Raw genomic sequence first — 19,996 nt, 5'->3', positions numbered from 1 at the left:
CCCATACATCCTTTCTCAGATGTGCAACACTAAACAAAGGGTAAACTGGGAGGGAAAAAAGACAGATATATGGATTCTATATTACAATCTGAACATTGTAAGTGTCCTAAACTCAAAAGCAAAGGGGCCGTGTCCATGTGGAGCCATCTGCATCTTGGAGGACATTCTTAATAGGGTGCAGACTTTCAGAGACCTCCCTCAGATGCAGGGCCCACCCTCACTACTTCTGGCTCTGCAGTGACTCTTCATACTCAATTGCAGTCTGTGCCTTTGCAAAAGCTGGGATGTCTGTATTGTACCCTTTGAGTCAGATGCAAGGGCCTGTTTGTCTTAAGTTTGTTCATTTCATTACTGTTCCAAGTGACCTCACATCAGCAAAGATTTCCTTGTAACTTCATCTAGTTATTTCTCATGATGGTGAAAGAAGGCACTATTATTTTCTGTTACCTGTGGATACAAGGGAAGAAGTAAGTGTGTTCTGTTGCGGCATCCACGTATAAAGCAGCTTGACTTCGCCCACTGCAGGAAGCAGAAGGTAGTGGTTAGTCATTCAGAGCCAGGCTGACTTTGGGATGAACCCAGACATGTGACCTTGGTTAAGTTATGGAAACTCTGCACTAATTTCCTTTTCTGTAAAATAGGGAGGACCATCTACCTCATAGGTTTGTGTTGAGGATCAACTGCATTAATACATATAGAAGTGCTTAGAACAGCGACTGGAGCATAATAAACAGAAGTGTTTCGTATTATCATCATGTCATTGATGATGAGTTTTGAGTTATCACGTATATACCAGTGAAACAGTCACCACAATTGAGGTAAGAAACACAGCCATAACCCCCAAAACTTTGTTTATGCCCCTTGGTAATCCCTCTCTCCTGGCTCTTTCCAGGCAACTACTGATCTGCCTCTGTCACTTTGGTTTAGCTTTCCTTTCCTAGGATTTTATACACATGCTGTCACACTGTACTTACTCTTCTCTTTGGTCTGGTGTCTTACTCAGCAGAATTGTTTTGAGATTCACCCATGTCGCATACATCACTGGTTTGTTCCTCTCTATTGCAGAGTCATAGTCTACTATGGCTATACCACCATCTGTTTGTCCATTCACCTCTTGATGGGCATTTAGGCTATGTCCGGTTTTGGGTTATTGCAAATAAAGCTTCTATGAGCATTTGGGTTCAACTCTTTGTAAGGATGTGTGCTTCTGTTTCTCTTAGGTAAACACCAGGAGTGGAATGGCTGAGTTATAAGGTAGGTGTATATTTAACTTTTTCAGTATCTTCAAACTGTTCTACAAAGAAGTTGTCACTCTGCATTCGTACCAGCATTGTGTGAAAGTTCCACTTCTAATATATCTTCGTCTACACTCAAAAAGATTGTCAGTGTTTTAAATTTTAGCTATTATAGTAAGTGCCTAACACTATCTCATTAAGATTTTAATTTGCTTTCCCTAATGACTAATGATGTTGAGCATATTTTCATGTGCTTACTTGCCTTCCACTGTGTCTTCTTTGGTAAAGTCTCTGTTTATATCTTTTGCCTATGTTTTTACTGGGTTTTCTTTTTATTGATCTCTGAGAGGTCTTTATTATAGATGCAAGTCCTTTTTTAGGTATGTGATTCCCAAACATTTTCTCCCAGCCTGTGTTTTGTCTTTTCATTCTCTTAATGATATTTTTTTGAAGCGCAGAAGATTTTAAAATTGATGAGGTCTAATGTATCATTTTGTTCTTCTGTGGATTATGCTTTTAGTGTCATATTTAAGAAATCTTTGCCTCACCCAAGTTTACAAAAGCTTTTTTTCCTATTTTTCCTTCTAGAAGTATTATAGTTTTAGATTTTACATTTAGTTCTGTTCTGTCATCCATTTTGAACTAAACTTTGTATAGGGTGTGAGGTATGGGTCTAAGTTTCTTCCTCCCTCTCTCTCTCCCTCCTTTTTTAAAACAGGTAACCTACTGCAGCACCGTTGTTCATATATGTGTGGGTCTGATTCTAGATTCTATTTTGTTCCATTGATCTATCTATTGTCCATCTTGATGCCGTTAACACCCTGCATTAATTATGGTAGTTTTCGAAGTGTTGAAATTATACAGTGTTAGTCCTCCTACTTTGCTTTTTGCCAAAGTTATTTTGGCCATTCCAGGTCCTTTGCATTTCCATATGAATTTTAGAATCAGTTTGTCAATTTCTACAAAGTATATCCCGGGATTTTGAATGAAATTGTATTGAACCTATAGATTAATTTTAGTATAACTGGCATCTTAAGTATATATAGTCTTTCAACTCATGAACATGGTAAATATCTCCTCTTATTTAGGTTTTTTATTAATTTCTCTGGGCAATGTTTTATAACTTTTACAGTATAGGTCTTTCACACATTTTCTCAGATGTATGTGTATTTCATATTTTTGATGCTATTATAAATAATAAATTTCCAATCTTAACTATTGGTATGTAGAAATATAATTGATTTTTGTATTTTGACCTTGTATCCTGCAACCTTGCACAACTCACTTATTAGTTCTAGTAACATTTCATAGATTCCATAGGATTTTCTGACCTTGAGAATCATCTTCACAAATAACAATTTTACTTCTTCCTTTCCAGTTCTGCATGCATTTTCTTTCTTTTTATTGTCCTTTTGTACTGGCTAGTGGCTAGGGGTGGGGTGTCTTTTAAGGAGAGCCAGTCTCTGGCATTGGCCAGGTGAAGGACATCTAGCTCCAGACTTGAATTTTGCTGAAACTTGAACAGACTCCCTAACAGCTGCAAAGGCCCAAGTCTCTCATCTCTCTCTCTTGGTTCACCTTGTCATCTAGCTGCCTCTGGGTCAGCACCGCCTGAACCCTGTCCCTCTGCTGAGACTGTTTGGGGAAAGAATGGGCCCCTGGTAGCATGCTCCCAGTTTTCTTCTCCAGCTCCCCCTGATGTCAGTCATCCTCCCAGTTTGGGGGTTTTATTTGGGCCTATCAAAGCTTCCTGATTTCTTCTCCCTGCACCATGATACCAAAGGGAAATTGCATGTCCAGTTTTGTTTCCCTTCAGATTAGTCCTAATTGTAATAACTGGCTGATGATATGTTTTACAGAGCTTGTGGTGTACATGTGCATATGTGTATTGCATCTGTACACATGTGCCTGTCTCTGTAGTCTCATCATAGGGGTTCATTCTGATAGGTTTAGAGAGGGGGCAGTATGCACATATAAGTACTCATCATGCTATTATTCCTGGAAATTTAATTCTATTTAAAACAATTGATTTGCATAAACTTTACCATAAAAATAGTACAGGTTTTATAAAATGAACCATTTCTGTGATAGGTAAAATCTCTGTGTCAGGCAGCCTCCACAGTGGTCCTTAGTGATTCTCAACCCGGCATTCATGCCCTCGTGCCTTTTGCTCAACACTGAATCATGACTGGCCTGTGATGATAGTATGTTGAGACAGTGATGGGACATGACTTCCAAAGCTAGGTCATAAATGACATTGCAATTATCCTCAGCCTCTTGGATTGCTTACCTTGGGTAGTAGTCTGTCACCATGTGGTGAGGACACTTAGGCATGTGCAGATACCCATGTGGGAAGGGATTGAGGTTTCACACCAATAACCAGTACCAACTTGCCAGCCATGTGAGTGAGCTATGAGGGAAGCAGATCATCCAGCCTCAGTCCAGCTTTCAGATGAGTGCGGCCCCAGGTGATACCTGATTGTATCCTCACGAGAGATCCCAAGCTAGTCCCATCCAGCCAAGCCACTCTTGAGTTTCTAATCTACAGAGAATTTGAGAGACAATCAATGTGTATTGTTTTCAGCCGCAAAGTTTTGGGGTGATCTGTAATGTATCTAATGTAGTATCTAATGTTGTAGTAACCCAATATACTCTTTATGGTTAAAACTTCTTTATACTCTAGTTGGTCAATAACTAAGTCCAATTCGTATGAAAGGAGTAACAAACTTCTGGGATAGTCATATTCAGATATCCAGGGTTCTTTTATCTTCTAGCAGTGAGAGGCCAATTCCCTTTTTTAGCTCTGGAGTGCTTGGTGAGTAGGAGCCCTGTGTCTGGAACTGTGTTCAGCAGACCTATCACAGTGGTCAAAGGAAAAAAGTCTGTTCACGTTGGCAGCCACATTGGCAAGAAGTGGTCACGGGCGGGAGTAAGGCTACTGTTGACCCATTGCTTTTCAGAAGCATCATCACTGTAGTGAGGAACTTGCTAATTGGTTGTTGTCCAGTGGGTAGGACTGTCACTGATTGGCTGACTTTCAAGGGTGTTTTTCACTGATTGGCTCATGTTCTGAAGCTTGAGGCTGCCATTGGTTTGATAATTTTCTGCAGCATAGTTAAGGAGGGGTCACCAAAGTGAGAATGTCACTCATTGGCTGATTTTCAGAGCATGTGTGTTGACCTGAAGTTAGGTAAACTAAGGGCAGTTACTTGTTTGTGACTTGGGACCTTGGTCAAATTAACAGTCTTTTCCTTTCTTTAATCTAAAAATCAGTACTTTTAATTTTTAATTCTCGCCCCCCCCCCCCTTTTTCTTCCCTCAGCCAAACCTGCAGGAGAGACTGTAAGGGATTAACCATATCTTTATTTGTGGAGTTATGATTTTGTTTTTAAGTCAGTGTTGAAATTTAAGTTATTTAAGTGCCAGTTATTAGGCGGAAAAATAGCTGTAAACTACAGAATTTTTGTAATTTATTGTAAAAAGCTAAACACAGGACATTTAGGGCGTCCAGCCAAAGTCAATACAGGACGAAATCATTTCATATAGGACGTGTCTCGTATACATTGGATGCCTACCAACCTTAGTCACTATTATTTTGGTTGTTAAGGGAATCTGCCCTAAAAGGTCCCATACACGTCTAGGTCCTAGGAAGGGAGAGGGCTTTAAAAAGGCAGATGGAAACCATGGTTTTCCTAAGGGCTGCTCAGCCTAGGACCCAAGATCTCTGGCTTGTTTAAGAGATGGCACAGCAGGGACCACTCTCCCCCTACTTGCACAGCCCAGGCTCCAGGTGACAGCCGATGGGGCAGTCCGTTAAGAGGCCGAGGTCTGAGTAGAGTGAAGCTGCATCAGTGCCGCGAAACCCCAGCCAGAGTCCGCTGAGGGTTGGAGCACAGGGGCGGAGGCACCCGGGGCGCCGGCCAGTGGCCACGCGGCGAGTGGCCACGCGGCAGGAGCCCGCCCGAAACCCCGCCTCCTTAGGTCACGTGGGGCCGCGCGGCGGGGACCACCGAGATGGGCGGCCTCCGGGCGGCCTAGAGGGGCAGTCGGTGCATGCGCTCGCTTCCGCAGCGGCTTTTAGGGACCCGCTTCTCTGGATTCGGAAGCGAAGCGGATGGGTTCCGGCGAGTTGTACGTGCCAGGCTGGCCTGGTGCCGGCTTCCTCGCTTCCCTTGGCGGCTCATCAGCACCCCGCCCTGAACTCGCCTCTCTCTGACCCGGAGCTCTCCCGAGGTGGCTGCGGGGCCTTCTACAGCCCTAGTCCAGCCCTTTCCCACCGAGGCGTGATCCTCTTGTTTGTCCTAAAGAGCTGGGCCCTACAGCCTCCCGCGCCCGGGACTGACGCTTCTGCTGTCTGGGGTCTCCTGCTTCCTTGGGTGGAGATCCTGGTCGGGTCTCCTGTCACCATCACCCACTGGAACACTGAGTAGCTTCCTCTTAATCCAAATCCAGCCACCCCTGTCTGTCCTCTCCATAGGCACCTTTTTGGGGTTCAATGTAACGGTCCCCAGAAGCGGGTTTTTTTTTTTTTTAATTTAGATTTTTAGGTTTGTTCAGCCCCAGCTCTGCAGGGACAGGATTCACCTTGGGTCCCTCGGTCCGCTCGGCGTGAATGCGCGCAGGAACGCTCTTGGGCAGAACAGGCAGGTGGAGGATTGTCCCGAGGACCAGGCAGAGCAGTTCATGAGGAGGTTGGGGTGATCAGCCAGAGGGGGCCTGACAGTGTCTCTTGTCAGTGCTGGAAATGAGAATGGGAAGGCTGCAGGCAGCTGTGGGTGACGCAGGACAGGGACTATCGCACTCATGGCTCTTATTCTCTTAGCTTTTAAGGTTCTTGCTTTTCCAAACCCAGAAGACAGTGCCTGGAGCCAGGGGACATCAGCCATGCTCCAAACCACTTGGCCTCAGGTGAGCTGAGCTTCCTTTCAGTCTTTAAAAAAAATCACATTAGCTATCAGGTAATCAGGAAAGGACCAAGAAGGCCTAACTTGGCCAGACTGTGGTTTCTGCCTTGAGTCCATCTGCAGGGCTATGGTTGTAAATACGTGATGGAGGAAATAAAGAGGTTTTTGTGTGAAGAGAGGTGCATTCAGATGTATAGGTTTAAGTGGGAAAAGGGTAAAAGCCAAGAAATTCTCCCTGAATGTGGAAATCCAGATCATGTTCTACAAATAAAAGTTGTCTGAACAGGCATAGAAAACAAACTTGCCAAAGGGGAAAGGGAAGAGGGGAGGGATAAACTGTGAGTATGGGATTATAAAAAGAAAAACTTGCCTGCTGAGGTCAGAGAATTTTTTCACTGAAGAGATTGCCCTACAAATAGATGTATCCCAGAGAGACCAGCATTGTTCTTGCCACATGTGCTTTCTAAAGGCTAGCTGCATAGTACTGAATAATGCAGACAAGTTCCCTTTTCTCATGAAAGGTACTTTTCCCAAAATAGGCAGTCTGTAAACAAGTAAGTTAATACTGCAATTACATGTTGCTGAAGTACAGTGCTTCTCAAAAGTGTGATCCACGGTTGGGTGGCAGCAGCACCTGGGAGCTCATTAGAATTGCACATTGTTGGGCCCCAGCCTAAATCCAGATTCAGACTGGGGAGGAGGGTAAGTGGGGTCAAGAATCTGTTGTAGCAAGCTCTCTAGGTGATTCTTATGCACCTTCTCAAATTTGAGAAGCCCCAAGGAAGCCACCTTTGAAGGTAGTGGTCAGGGAAGCCCTCTTTGAGGTCACAGGAGGTTGAGACCTCAAGGGTGAGGTAAAAACAGTCTTGAGAACTACTGGAGAGAGAGGGGAAGAACTTTCCAGAGAGGATAGCATATACAGAGGCCCTGACCTGGGGAGAAAGCTGTGGGTATTCTGGGAACAGGGAGAGGTCAGAGGAAGTAGTTCAGTGTGAGGTGGGCCAGGTAGGCACATGTCTTGTAGGTCACTGTGAAGACTTTGGTTTCTGTTCTAGGTTCAGTAGGAGGATGCTAAAGGAGATTAAGCAGGGGAGGTGAAAGGTTAGAATTATATATTAGAAAGGTTTTCAACTCATAGTGGTGAGTTGGTTACAGAAGAGTGTGAGTCAATTAGGAACTTAATCCAGTCCAGGTAAGAGATTAAGTATTGCCCACGCCCACTTTTTAAAATAGACTTTAGAGAAGTTTTAGGTTCACAACAAAACTGAGCAAAAACCACAGAAACCCCATGTGCTTCCTGGCCCCACACATGCATAGCCTCCCCATTATCAACATCTCTCACTAGAGTGGTATGGTAGTTACAACTGATGAACCTGTGTTGACACATCATAGTCACCCAAGGTCCATACCTTGCGTTAGGGTTCACCCTTGTAATCTGTGGATTACAAATGTATAATGATATGTATGTATTAGCATAGTAGCATACAGAGTATTTTCACTGACTCTCAAAATCTTTTGTGCTCTGCCTTCCCTTCCTGGCAACCCTTGATCTTTCTGTCTTTTCCAGAATGCATACAGTTGAAAATCATAGTGTGTAGTAGCCTTTTCAGGTCGGTTTCACTTACTTAGTAATACTCGTTTAAGATTCCTCAGTGACTTTTCATGGGTTTGATAGTTTGTTTCTTTCCATTGACTCATTGTAGTACAGTTCAGCCATTCACCTACTGAAGGACATTTTGGTTGCTTCCAAGTTTTGGCAATTATGAATAGCTGCTCTAAACATCCTTGTGCAGATTTTTGTATGGTCAAAAGTTTTCAACTCATTGGGAAGATAGCAAAGAGCATGATTACTGGATCATGTAGTAACAGAATGTCTAGTGCTAGAAGAAACTGTTATACTGTCTTCCAAAGTGGATGTACCAGTTTGCATTCCCACCAACAGTGAGTTCCTGTTGCTCCACATCCTTGCCAGGGTTTGGTGTTGTCAGTGTTTCAGATTTTAGCCTTTCTAATAGGTGTGTAGTGGGAATCTCATTGTTTTAATTTGTTTTTCCCTGATGGCATATGATGTAGAGCATCTTTACATATAATTATTTGCCATCCGGATATCCTCTTTAGTGAGGTATCTGCTCCAGTCTTTTGCCCATTTTGTAATGGGGTTGTCCGTATACTTGAGTTATAAGAGTTCTTTGTATATTTTGGATACTAGTCCTTTATGATATATGTCTTTTAAAATATTTTTTTGTATCTGTGGCTTCACTGTCTTCTCAGTTTCTTGAAGTATTGTCCTTTTAAGGTAGGGTTTAATTCCCCCCGTCTTTTTTTTTTTTTTTTTTAATGGAAGTATATAGTCAGTTTACAATGCCCCCCATCTTTTCTTTCAAAAATATTTTTCCTTCAAAACCTTCTCAGCTGGTCTTTCACACTTACTTTTTTCAGATGATTATAATGATCCCCTACCCCTGCATAAATCTCGGTGATTTTTTTGGTGGGGGAGTGGATATTGATTTCGTAGAAAAAATTGGGGATAATTGACTTGTTTACAAGTTTGATTGTTCCCATTCACAAACACTGTATGTTCCAATTTATTCAGTTCTTTTATTTATTTGAATAAACATTCAGTTTTCTTCATCTTGGTCTTGCAAATTTTTATTAGGTCTGTTCTTAGCTATTTTCATATGAATGGAATCTTACTTTGTCCCATTCTGTCTTCTAATTGTTTACAGCAGTATTTAGGAAAACAAATGATTTTAATTTACTTATATCATATCTAGCTAACTTACGGAATTATTTTGTCAGTTTTAAATGTTTTTTTGTTTATTCTGTTGCCTCTTGGATTTTTTTAGACAGATAGTTATTTTGTCTGCAAGCAAAAATATTTGTTTCTTCCTTTCCTGTGTTTATGCCCCTTTTCTAGTCTTTCACAGAAAGTAGAACCTCAGTGCATGGTAAAGCATCAGTCGTCAACTTAATGGATGTGCTCTGACATTTCACTGTTAAGGTGGTATTTGCTGTTGTTTTTGACCTTCCTAAGTTTAAAACTTTTTATTTGTGGTCAAACCATTTTTGAAATTAGTTCTTTCAGCAAATTCATATTAATCATCTAGTATCATCCAGTAATGAACAGAACAGAATCCTTACCTCATGACTTACATCCTGGTGGTGGGAGAGAGACAATAAACAGTGTAATTTATCAGGTGATGAAAAATACTGTGGAGAAAAATTAAGTGTGGCACATAGGGACCATCCACAGGAGAAAAAAAATTTATCAACAACCTATCTTAAAACAGTAAGTTCCCCTTTAATACTAGACATTTTGAGGGGCTCATGAAACCTGGGGATATTTGATAGCAGATGGGAAGAGCAGTTTGGGGAGGAAGAGATGGCTGGTACTAGACTGGGAGGAGAAAGTTGTGAGAGTGCTCTGGAGATGCTGGGGAGTGAGGTTTGACTTACTGCCAGCAGAGGTGAGCTTTGGTTCACCTGTGAGCCTGTGGTCGCTGTCCTCAGAAGCCCTTAATGTCTTGTGGGAGTAGGAATTACTCATAAGACGTCATGGTTCTGTCTGGTGTTTGGATTCTTGGCTCAGACTATTTGGGGGTGGGGGTGGCGCCCTTTGGACCTTATCATTGTCCAGTTTAAGGGTCAGCTCTCCCTTGGAGAAGTCTCTAAATTTGTTCCTTTTCTTTCAGTGTCTCATTTTGAACTGAATTCCCTAGTTCTTGTTTGAAAAGTATCCCCTCCTAAGGACCTTAGTGTAGTGCCAGTAGAGCTGCTGGGAGCAGTTTGCGTTGCCAGAATTTATCCTTAGAGTGTGTTTCTTCCCTGCGTCCTCCGGGAACATCGTGAGAGCATTCCCTGCTCCCTGTCCCCTGTGCTGACTCCAGTGCACAGGCTGCTTTAGGGGCTGCCAGGAGAGAATGGGATACTCAAGAGTTAGGGGCTTAGCTGAGCCCCCACTGGTTGGCATTTTCATTTTCAGTGGGTGAAAAGAACAAGGCTGACTGCATAGGGTAGTGAGAGTCTCCAAGGAGACGGAATCATCTATGGGTCATTAAGGCAAGAAGGTGCAGAAATCATGAAACCCCTTCCAGAGTGGGAACTCAGGCTCTCCCTGGTCTGTGCTCTGCTGTCTGTAGAAGCAAAGAAGGTAGCCTGTGGATGCCCTTAGAAACCACACTTGCATCTCATGGAAGAGGTGGAGGCTATGGCTCCTGGGATGGTGGGTGCGGTTTTGAAATAGTTGATCCCTCAGTCTATGGAGGAGGGGCCCTTGTGGCCTGGAGGGAGCACAGTAAAGATGGATTGACAGGTGATTCAGGGAGTTGGGAGTTTGATAAGATGTTTTCCGAAGATGGCGCAGCACCATGTGATGATGAGGTTTGTGTGTGAGCCATGTTTTTGGAGAAATTCATGAGCCCAGCGTGGGAGGTAGCTTGCTGTGTGGGGAGAGTCCAGGTTTGCTGTTTGACAGATTTGGGTTGAAATCCCAGCTCTGTCACTGCCTGGCTATGTGATCTTGGGCAAGGTAAGTAATTTTTCTGAACCTTTGTTTCATCCTTTGAAAAAATGGGAGTCCTAACTCCTACTTCCTATGTATGTTGTAAAGAGTGAACAAAATATGAGATTTAAAAGTACCCACGCAGGAGCCTGGTACCTAGGGGCTGATCCACAAATATGAGTTCCCTTCAGTCTTGGGAGGATGGAGGTGGCCCCAGAGGAGGCAGAGAGGGGCCCACTTTGGCAGGTGGGATGGAGCTCAAGATGGAGAGATGTGCCTGTGCCCAGGGACAGCGCACAGCCAGCCTTCTCTGAAGACAGGTGGTTCTTCAAGAGAGCTAGCTTTCTGATAAGGTAAAAAGGTATACAAAGAAATGTGTAAAATTCTGGGACTATTTCTAAGGAGTGGCTCCTCTGTGGGTAGTGGAAGATGTTGGGGAGGGCCAGGAAGCAGCTTGGGGCAGGGAACAGATGCGGCCGTGCACCTGTACTTTGGATGGGTGGAGACCTGGCACGTGGCAGCTGCCTGCAGTGGTTGGTATGCAGAAAATAAGGTGTCAGGTGATGGAGTACGTGAGGGTAGCAGGTGCTAGGGGGACAGATGCGTGGAGACAGGAGCATAGGGGTTGATGTAGTCCCCAGGCAGGAGAGCCCTAGATGCCAGGCTATGAGGCTGGGATGACAGTTGGAGCCCGAGCCGAGCAGATGGGACAGCATTGGCAGTCTGTGTTTGGAGGTGGCAACTCTAGCTGAGGGCTGACCCTGCTGTGGTGCTGGGTGCTCTTGTGCACAGAGCAGATCTTCCATGGGGCTCAGAGTCGTGGACCCTGGCAGGTCCATCTCTTCCCTGCAGCTCAGACTGCCCACCTCTGACTCTCACTCAGAGCTTGAGCAGGAACCTGTTGTTTCAGGAGCCAGTGGCCTTTGAGGACGTGGCTGTGTACTTCACCCAGAACCAATGGGACAGCCTGGCCCCTGCTCAAAGGGCCCTGTACAGGGAGGTGATGCTGGAGAATTACGCAAACGTGGCTTCCCTGGGTAAGGTCTCTCTCAGTGGCCCTTTATGATAGTTTGACACCTCCCTTGGATGTTTTGGAGATTCTAGTAGCCCTTAGGTGTGATGGCTCCAGAGGGGTTTGCAACCAGCCTGTGGGGTTGCTGGGTAGGGAAAATCTCTGGTTCCCTTTGGCTTTGGAATTGCACTTTATTACATCCCAGGGAAGAGTGTGGTTCTTCACCCTGAGGGTAGGGACTCTGGCAGGTGCCCCTGGGAGCCCTCTGTTTCTTCATCCTTCCAGTGTTGTGGGATGTGGGCCCTCTCCTTTGTGGAGGAGTCTCCCAGGATATTAGTACAAACATCCTTCCCAAAGGGATTTCTTTTCTTCTGAGTCAGCGCAAGCTTGCAGTTTCTTCCCGAGGAGAATCACTGTCACCCTGGCCTTACCTGGGAGCGCAGTTGAGACCCCTTCCTCAGAACCCCTGAGTGGCTCGTTGGTCTCCCGGGCAGCCCACTTCTCCCCTCCTCAACTAGCCTGTTAGGGGTGGGCTGAGAGATCCCCAGAACGGCTCTGGGTGTCTCCCCTCAACTTGTCTGTTTCTTTTTCTTGATGGAGTAGCATTTCCATTCCCCAAACCTGTTCTGATCTCCCAGCTGGAGAGAGAGGAAGCACCGTGGGGCCCAGATCCCTGGGAAGCAGAGGTTTTGAGAGACATCTGTCCAGGTGAGTAGAGGACCCAGTGGTTCCAGGTTTTGCCTTCCTGGTCGACTAGAAATGTTTCTTTTGCAGCAGAGGGAAAAACTCCCTGTAGTTTCCCTCTGACCTCTGTTGAAGTCCAGCCCTGAGCCCAGAAGGACCAGTCCCTGGGAGTGCGGGGCTCACGCGGTGGCACATTTACACAGCTGTCCTCCTGCAGAAAATCTGACCCACTACCTCTGAAACTGCTCATTTTCTCACATACCAGTGGAAGTATTTTATGTTATGCCAATTTTCATGGCAAAGAAGCAGGGTTTCAGCCATACTTCAAGGAAAATATGATTCTGTGGGTCAGACTGATTTATTTGTGCCATAACTATGATTTTATTTGCCTTTTTAGTGTTTAAATCATTTCTAGTATTTAAAAGTTCCTCATGCCATAATCTTGATAAGTCTTGTATTTATTTTATATGAGCTGTAGAGGAAAGGGCAAGAATATCCACCCCTACCCCCAGCACACACACCCCAACCCTAAAATTTCCCTGAGACTGCTTACCAGTCCTGGGAGCTTTTGATTTACTTGGGTTTTTCTTTACTTTTGGGAAAAAAGTTTCCAGGCCTCACTTCTCACACATCCTGTGATTTTGTAAATAGTGGTCCCTTTAGCAGTAAAACTACAGTGGCCTACAGCTCTCCGATCAACTTGTGTTCCTGCTGACTTCCTGAAAGAAATAATCTTTTATCCCAGAATATTATGTGGGATATTTAAAAGTAGAATCTTTAGGCCATTATTTAGAATTCAGGATTTGGGGTGGTTTCCTGGCTTCCAGGTAGGGCACTGGGATCCCTCGTTTTCCTGGTTTGTGTTTCTGGGCTGCTGGTCCTCGTGGTGCCCGGGCTGCTCTGTGGCTCCCCCTGGCTTTTCTTCCCTCTGGGGTCTCCCTCTCTCTTTTAAAACCTGTTTCCATTTCCTGCTGATCCCTCTTTTCTCTCCCACTGTTTTCCCTTTTTCCCCTCCTGCCCCCTTTCCTTCCCATTCCTGCAGTTCTCATTCCGCCCATTTCGCCTGCCCTGGTTCGTTCCCAGCCTTCCGTATAGGAGGCACTTCCTTGTCTGTTTGCAGTGTCGTCACCTCGTTACCTCTCCATTTGTGTGTTACTGTTTTTCTCTCTCATCCTCCTTAATGGATACTTGTAGCCATCTCTTGGGTGGACTTAAAAAACCACATCCTACCAGGGAAAATCAGGCCCACTGGATCCTGTTTTCCTTTCAGTTCAGTAACAGGGAGCACTTGTGGTTTCTTTGGTCAGGTGGTGAGTCCTGGATCAAGACCGAAGAGCCAACTGTAAAGCAGGAAGCCCCCGAGGAGACCAAGTCTCACAGAATGCCGATGGGAGGGCTTCTCAGAAACGTGTCTCAGCACTTTGATATTAAAAGCAAGGCAGCGTGGCAGACTTTCAGTCTGAATCCCAATCTGATACTTCGGGGTGGAATGAAGTTCTACGAATGTAAAGAATGTGGGAAAATCTTCAGGTATAACTCCAAGCTCGTTCGGCACCAGATGAGTCACACTGGGGAGAAGCCCTTCAAGTGTAAGGAGTGTGGCAAAGCATTCAAGTCCAGCTACGACTGCATCGTGCACGAGAAGAATCACGCTGGAGAAGGGCCCTACGAATGCAAGGAGTGTGGCAAAGGTTTGAGCTCCAACACAGCTTTGACTCAGCACCAGAGGATCCACACAGGGGAGAAGCCCTACGAGTGTAAGGAGTGTGGCAAGGCCTTCCGCAGGAGCGCGGCGTATCTGCAGCATCAGAGGCTGCACACCGGGGAGAAGCTCTATAAGTGCAAGGAATGTTGGAAAGCTTTTGGTTGTAGGTCACTGTTTATCGTCCACCAGCGGATTCACACCGGGGAGAGACCCTACCAGTGTAAGGAGTGTGGCAAGGCGTTCACTCAGAAGATCGCCTCCATTCAGCACCAGAGAGTTCACACCGGGGAGAAGCCTTACGAGTGTAAGGTGTGCGGGAAGGCCTTCAAGTGGTACGGCAGTTTCGTTCAGCATCAGAAACTGCACCCTGTGGAGAAGAGGCCCGTCAAGGCTCTCAGGCCGTCCCTGACGAGTCCCCAGTGCCCCTCTTCGGCCCCGACTCCGGTGCCTCCACAGGGCCCACGCTCTGCTCCGGCTGTGGCCGTGCCTTCACTGACCTTCCCACACGCCGTGCTCATTCCTGCCTCTGGGCCCGTGTTCATGCTGCTGCCCACGTCCGGAATACCTCCTTCTCCCGTCCAGATAGTACGAGTCTTCCAGGGTCTTGCTCCCACTGTGAAGCCTTCCCCAGTCATCCTGACCCCTTCTTCTCACCCATCGTGAGCTTTGTCTTGCACTTAACACGCAGCAGATCCTCAACCGAATTTGAGTTTGCGTCACAGTTTTTGCTCACCATACGTGTGTTACTACTGTTTCAGCACAAACTCCATTGTCATCTATATATATTTTAAGACTGTGTTTATGTAATATATTCTTTTTCTTTTGGCTAGAAAATGGAAATCCTTGACCTTTGTATTGGTCCCTTTCAGGCTTGAACGGTGATGGCTGTATCTGTGTCGTGGGGGTGCTGGTGTTGAAAGTGCGGGTAGGGCGCTGTGGTGTATTAGGGGGTGTTGAGCGAGAGGACATCCCTGTAACAGGCCCCTGTGATTCAAGAGTGGCAGTCTGGGTGAAACAGAGGAGGCATTTTAGATCTGTCAGGGCTGGGAATTGGAATAACCTTCCAACAACAGACTTTAGAAATGAACCAGTAAAAAAAAATGTATGCAGTGGTAACAGTCATTTATTTATATGCTAGCGATCATGTCCTTAAACATGAAGTTTTCTTTTTTTAATCTTTAGTTTTGCTCTTGATATTTAGATGTTTCCTTTTAACTTTGGTTTTCTAAGTAAGTATATGGCAAGGCATTCATCTTTGTTGTCTATGTTATGTGAATTTTTCTCAGTGGGCATTCTGGTTTCCTGTTTGCAAGCACTGGCTTCTGCGTTTAATTTTCTCCAGATAGCATGAATAGGAATTTGGCAAATTTCTAAAGAAATAGGAGCAATAGATTTTGGGGAAATCTGAATAAGCCTCCAAAATTGTTTCTTAGGAATGAAGACGGCTGTGTAGCAGATCAGTGGTTAAGTGTACGTGGTAGGTTAGTGAAGTGGGAGTTTGGCGTGCTCTTGGCTCGTGACCATGATGAGGGTCTTGTACAGCTATGCAAAGAGCCATGTCAAGTGACTCCTGGGAAAAGAACTTGAGTTTTGCATGCCAGGCAGACCTTACAAATCAAAGGTTTGTGACAACACTGCGTTGTCAGATAATGGTTAGGATTTTTAAGCAATAAAATATTTTTACATTAAAGTATGTACCTTTTTTTTAAGACAAAATGCTATTCAGCACACTTTATAGACTATAGTATGAACATAACTTTTATACACACTGGGAAACTAGAGAATACGTGTGACTCACTTTTGTGCTATGTTTCCTTTATTGTGGTGGTCTGGAACTGAGCCTGCGATGTCTCCTAGGTCTGCCTGTATTAGCACTAATATAAAGTAAATCCTTACATGTTGATAAAAGAGGCCATACATTTTGTTTAAAGTTGCTTTTGCTAGCTACATATTTCTCCATTGCAATTAACAGAAAAACCTTTAAATTAAACCTTACCCGCGTGTCTGAATAACCTGGTGTAAAAAGAGTTATTTTCTGGCCTAAGTCCCAGAGATTCTGGTTTTGGACATCGGTAGTGATGCCTGTGATATGCCCAGACCTGTAGTGTAGACCACACTTGGAGAGAAGTGCCTTGAGCCGAAAATGGCGGGGGGCATACGTTGATAAAGAGCTTGCCTGTTTCTCAGTGATCTTCAGGAGAGAGACCTCTGAAAGTAGTTTGGGTGGTGTCAGTTTAGAAGAAGAGAGAGAATCAAGTGAAATAAGGCCTCTAGGGAAAACGAGAAGGGGGCAAAGAGATGTGATGTGGCCTGTGAAGAGTTCTTGAGGTCTCCACTGCCAGAAGGTTCATGGGGGTTGACGTTGGCTACCTTTTGCTGAATTTGCTGTTTATTTGCATGTTGGCTGAAAGAATGAGGAAAAACCTTTTCTTATATAAAGTTCATAAACTTCAAAATAGCCCTTGGAGAGCACAGGATGGGTGCTGCAGATGATTTAGGACTGAACGACAGTAAGAACGGGGTCGTAGCAGGGTCTAAGGGGATATGGCAAAAGGTGGTACTCAGAGCGGTGTTTACAATCTCGAATGCATTCTTTAGAAAACAAATTTGAAGTCTTGCAACTGAGAAAATTGGAGATGGTATTATTGGTGGTGGGAAACAAACAAAATTAACCAAAAACTAAAAATAAGCAAACGAAAAGACCAAAACAACCCCAAATAAACTTAGCAGAAATAAGATACATGACAATGACAAAGTTTGGTAGAGGAGGTGGTTGAGTACGTTAGCGTTCACACCCTCCTGAAACCCCACTAAGACAGTAAAGAGATTAAAAATGAAAAGGCATCAGCTGACGAGCTTTCTGAGTCAGTCGTGCTGAGCCCCCGTACCCGTTTCTCATCAGCTGGGGCGCCACAGGACACTGTAATTCTGGCCAGTGACACACAGGGAGGGCTTGTGAGGGGTTTCAAGGAGTACATCTTTCACCATTAACGAAGGAGACACGTAGCAGGGGGCCTTCAGGTGTCGCCATGTCTGGACGTGGTGTTAGAGCTCCTGCAGTCATTTCGTGAGCCTGAGGGGAGCCAGACAAGATGCAGGGGGTGGAGCCCAGAGGGTCCCAAAGGAGGGGACGCCTGGTCACACCACCCCTCTTCTTTTCTTTTGAAATACCTTTGAAAGATACAATCAACATAAAATAATATATAGTAAAAAAAAAAAAAAAAAACCCAGAAAATTGTACTCTCTGCCACCTGAATTCTTCATCCAGATGTTATTGTGAACAATTAGCATGTATATTTTTCTGATCTTTTTGCATATGTTTATGTGTGTGTGTATGTATGTGTGATATTTTAATATATGTATGTATGTGTGTGTATACACGTACACACTCATACAGTTTTTTTTAAACCCCCGGTGGGATCAGACTGTAGACCTATTCTTCTCAAACTGGAACCTGGTTAAAATAGTCTGGATGACTTCATAAACATGATTACCTGGTACCATCCCCAGAGATGGCCACACTGCGGAGGATTACAGCTCAGTCCTCCCCAGTCCCAGTGGACAACTCATCTGCAGTCCTGCCACCTCAGACCCTCTGAATATGCATGACTCTGGTCCCCATCCCTCCCATTTTGCTTTCCAGTCGTGGGAGAACAACTGTCTTCACTCTAGAGTCCCCTCCTCCACCAGAAAGTCACAAAGCCTGCATTGCATCCTCTCCCCAGTCTAGTTAATTCCCTCAAAAAATGTATACTTTTAACGGCAAATGCCTATTTTTAGATATTATTTTCATGTTAGACTGTGATTCTGATTTGCACTTCCTTTTTTCAAAAGAATCACAAACACATTTTAACTACACCCACAGGGAGAGAAAAACCCAGATTTTAGTATCTGAGATATCTGGCTACTCTCCTGGGAGAGGAAAAAGTTATATTTGCTCCTTGATGATTGACAGCAGCAAAACCGAAAAAAAAAAAAAAATCGCAAGCCACTTTTCTTAATCACCCTGCTATATATCACATCCAGAGTATTCCAGATGCTGCTGTAAGCTCTGGGAAGTCGTCGGATGAGCCTTGGCATAATGTTTTCTGCCTTGTCCGTGACTGATTGACCATGTTCTTTACAACATGTTTCCCCCCTAAATGACTGCGTACTCATTCCATTTGATTTTCTACCTACCCTCCAAACCTAGGTCCGTTATGGAGACAATGAGAAACAAGCTGGCAGAGGCCTCCAGGAAACATCAGCAGACTGGACTCTAAAGTGATAGCTGCTTCTTAGAGACAAACTTCAACACCTTTCCATGCAGAAGAATCCCCAGGGGGTGCTTCCTCCTGCTCCTGCTGCTGGGGCTGGAGAACAAGAGGAGCAGCTACCATTTATTCTCTAGCTGCTTTCAGCAGGTACAGGGCAGGTTTATTTTCTCCTCCTCACAGAGGTCACAAGCGAGAGCACTGATCCTGACTGGTGTGGGACTGGAGGTGGCCCCTTCTCGTGACTGCAGCACCACCTTCTGGCTGGGCTTCCTGTTTGTGCTCCAGGGAGCCTACCACGTGACCTTCATCTACTCCGCCATCAAGGGCCCAACTACAGGAAGTGAGCTGCTGGCAGGATGGCCGGGCAAGGCCACCAGCTGGGTGGGGTCCAGTGTCCTCACGTTCACAGGGGGCCCTTTTTGGACCCACACCATGCTCCGTTTCCCTCATCTCAAAGGAAAAGCCCCTCCAGCTTCCTTGAGTCCCCAACCCCCTCAGGAGTTTGCTCAGGAAGTTCGTGCTTTGCAGGCCTGGGGCCCAACACCTGGGCCTGGGAAAATCACCATTTGCTTACCTGTGTCTTAACTTACTCTTGGGCCCTGGGATGCTGGGTTGGGTTTTTTTTGTGCTGATAAAAGGATAGTTAATTAAAAAAAAAATTTACCTTGTAAAATGTTCCCCCGTCTTGATTTGTGTAGTTTCTTCCTCTGGGTATTAACTTGTTTCTCTCTTCTCTGTATTTTCTGTGTCCTGAAAGTTTGTCCAGAGGTTTGGTTAGGTTCTGGAAAATACTTCTGACAAAAACACGTTATGGTGATATTGTTTCTTTCGCACTGCATTTCAGGGGGCACTTAATGCCAAGATGCTCTGCTATTAATGATGCTAAGTTTGGTCATGTGGTTAAGGTGGTGACCGCTGGATCTTTCCATTGTAAAGGTACGTTTTTCTCTTTGAAATCGCTGTGTCATTTATGGTGTGATGCTTTAGCATCATGCTAATTTCTTACTCCCCAGCAACCTTTTGTCTAATGGTCTCAGAACCCATTAATGATTTTTGCCTGAATTGACCACTGGGGATTACAAGAGAGTGCATTTCTGGTTCTATCATTTCTTCTATGTTTATTAGCGAGCATTCTTTGTAAAGAAGCCTTTTTATCCCCTTTTACTCTGAGTATCACTGTGGACTCATGTTTTTAAAAAAATGATCATTCAGTGTATTATAATCAATTACAGTCATTATTATTATTCTTAAATTATCTCGGATTGGCCACTGGAAGCCCTTTCAGTCTGGCTCCTGTGTCCTCTGATCATATCCTAATTGGTCGTTAAACATTTTTAACTACTTCACAGTCCCAGTCCTGAAATCAGCCGTTTCTTCAAGGAACCCTGGTGCAGGGAGTAATATTTAGAGACTGAGAGCTGGGAACTGGATGTTTTGTGTTAGCTTAAACATGGATTGTCCAAGGCTGAGATTTGATACATTTAATCTAGTTCATGGGTGTCGGGCTGTTGGACTTTTTCGTGGCTTTCCAACTCTTCCTTCATGTGGAAACTCAAACTGAATGATAAGGTAGGTATCTGTGAACTTGATGCTGAAAGATAGTGATCAGAAGGCATCGATTATTGGTTCTCATTTGAACTTGGAGCCTTCATGGTGGGGTTTTTTTGTTTTGCTTTTATAAGGAAAGAGTAAATAATCT

At 44.7% G+C, this 19,996-nt stretch overlaps 1 protein-coding gene across 5 annotated transcripts; it reads left to right on the top strand.

The window, feature by feature from the left end:
- Positions 1-699: 699 nt before the first annotated feature.
- On the top strand, positions 700-18,078 carry ZNF621 (zinc finger protein 621). Of its 5 annotated transcripts, XM_064496696.1 has the most exons (6): positions 700-818; positions 1,221-1,254; positions 6,058-6,143; positions 11,551-11,677; positions 12,256-12,360; positions 13,644-18,078. In XM_064496696.1, exons 3-6 carry the CDS (start codon positions 6,120-6,122, stop codon positions 14,702-14,704), a joined length of 1,317 nt encoding a protein of 438 aa, XP_064352766.1. In that variant the 5' UTR covers positions 700-818; positions 1,221-1,254; positions 6,058-6,119; the 3' UTR covers positions 14,705-18,078. The 5 variants fall into 5 exon arrangements, with proteins under 5 accessions (XP_064352766.1, XP_064352765.1, XP_064352763.1 ...); XM_064496695.1 differs by lacking the exons at positions 700-818; positions 1,221-1,254 and adding an exon at positions 5,268-5,366; XM_064496693.1 differs by lacking the exons at positions 700-818; positions 1,221-1,254 and adding an exon at positions 5,268-5,468.
- The last annotated feature ends 1,918 nt before the right edge of the window (positions 18,079-19,996 follow it).

Source organism: Camelus dromedarius, chromosome 17, assembly GCF_036321535.1.
Source record: "Camelus dromedarius isolate mCamDro1 chromosome 17, mCamDro1.pat, whole genome shotgun sequence".
Classification (NCBI taxonomy): Eukaryota; Metazoa; Chordata; class Mammalia; order Artiodactyla; family Camelidae; genus Camelus; species Camelus dromedarius.
This window is presented reverse-complemented; position numbering and strand designations above follow the sequence as displayed.

Bases quoted from the DNA above. Each gene is read 5' to 3' on its own strand.
- ZNF621 (XM_031470021.2), top strand. From the start codon at position 5,848: ATGCGCGCAGGAACGCTCTTGGGCAGAACAG. The intron at 6,144-11,550 runs GTGAGCTGAGCT...CTGTTGTTTCAG, and splicing joins TCCAAACCACTTGGCCTCAG to GAGCCAGTGGCCTTTGAGGA. The intron at 11,678-12,255 runs GTAAGGTCTCTC...TTGATGGAGTAG, and splicing joins CGCAAACGTGGCTTCCCTGG to CATTTCCATTCCCCAAACCT.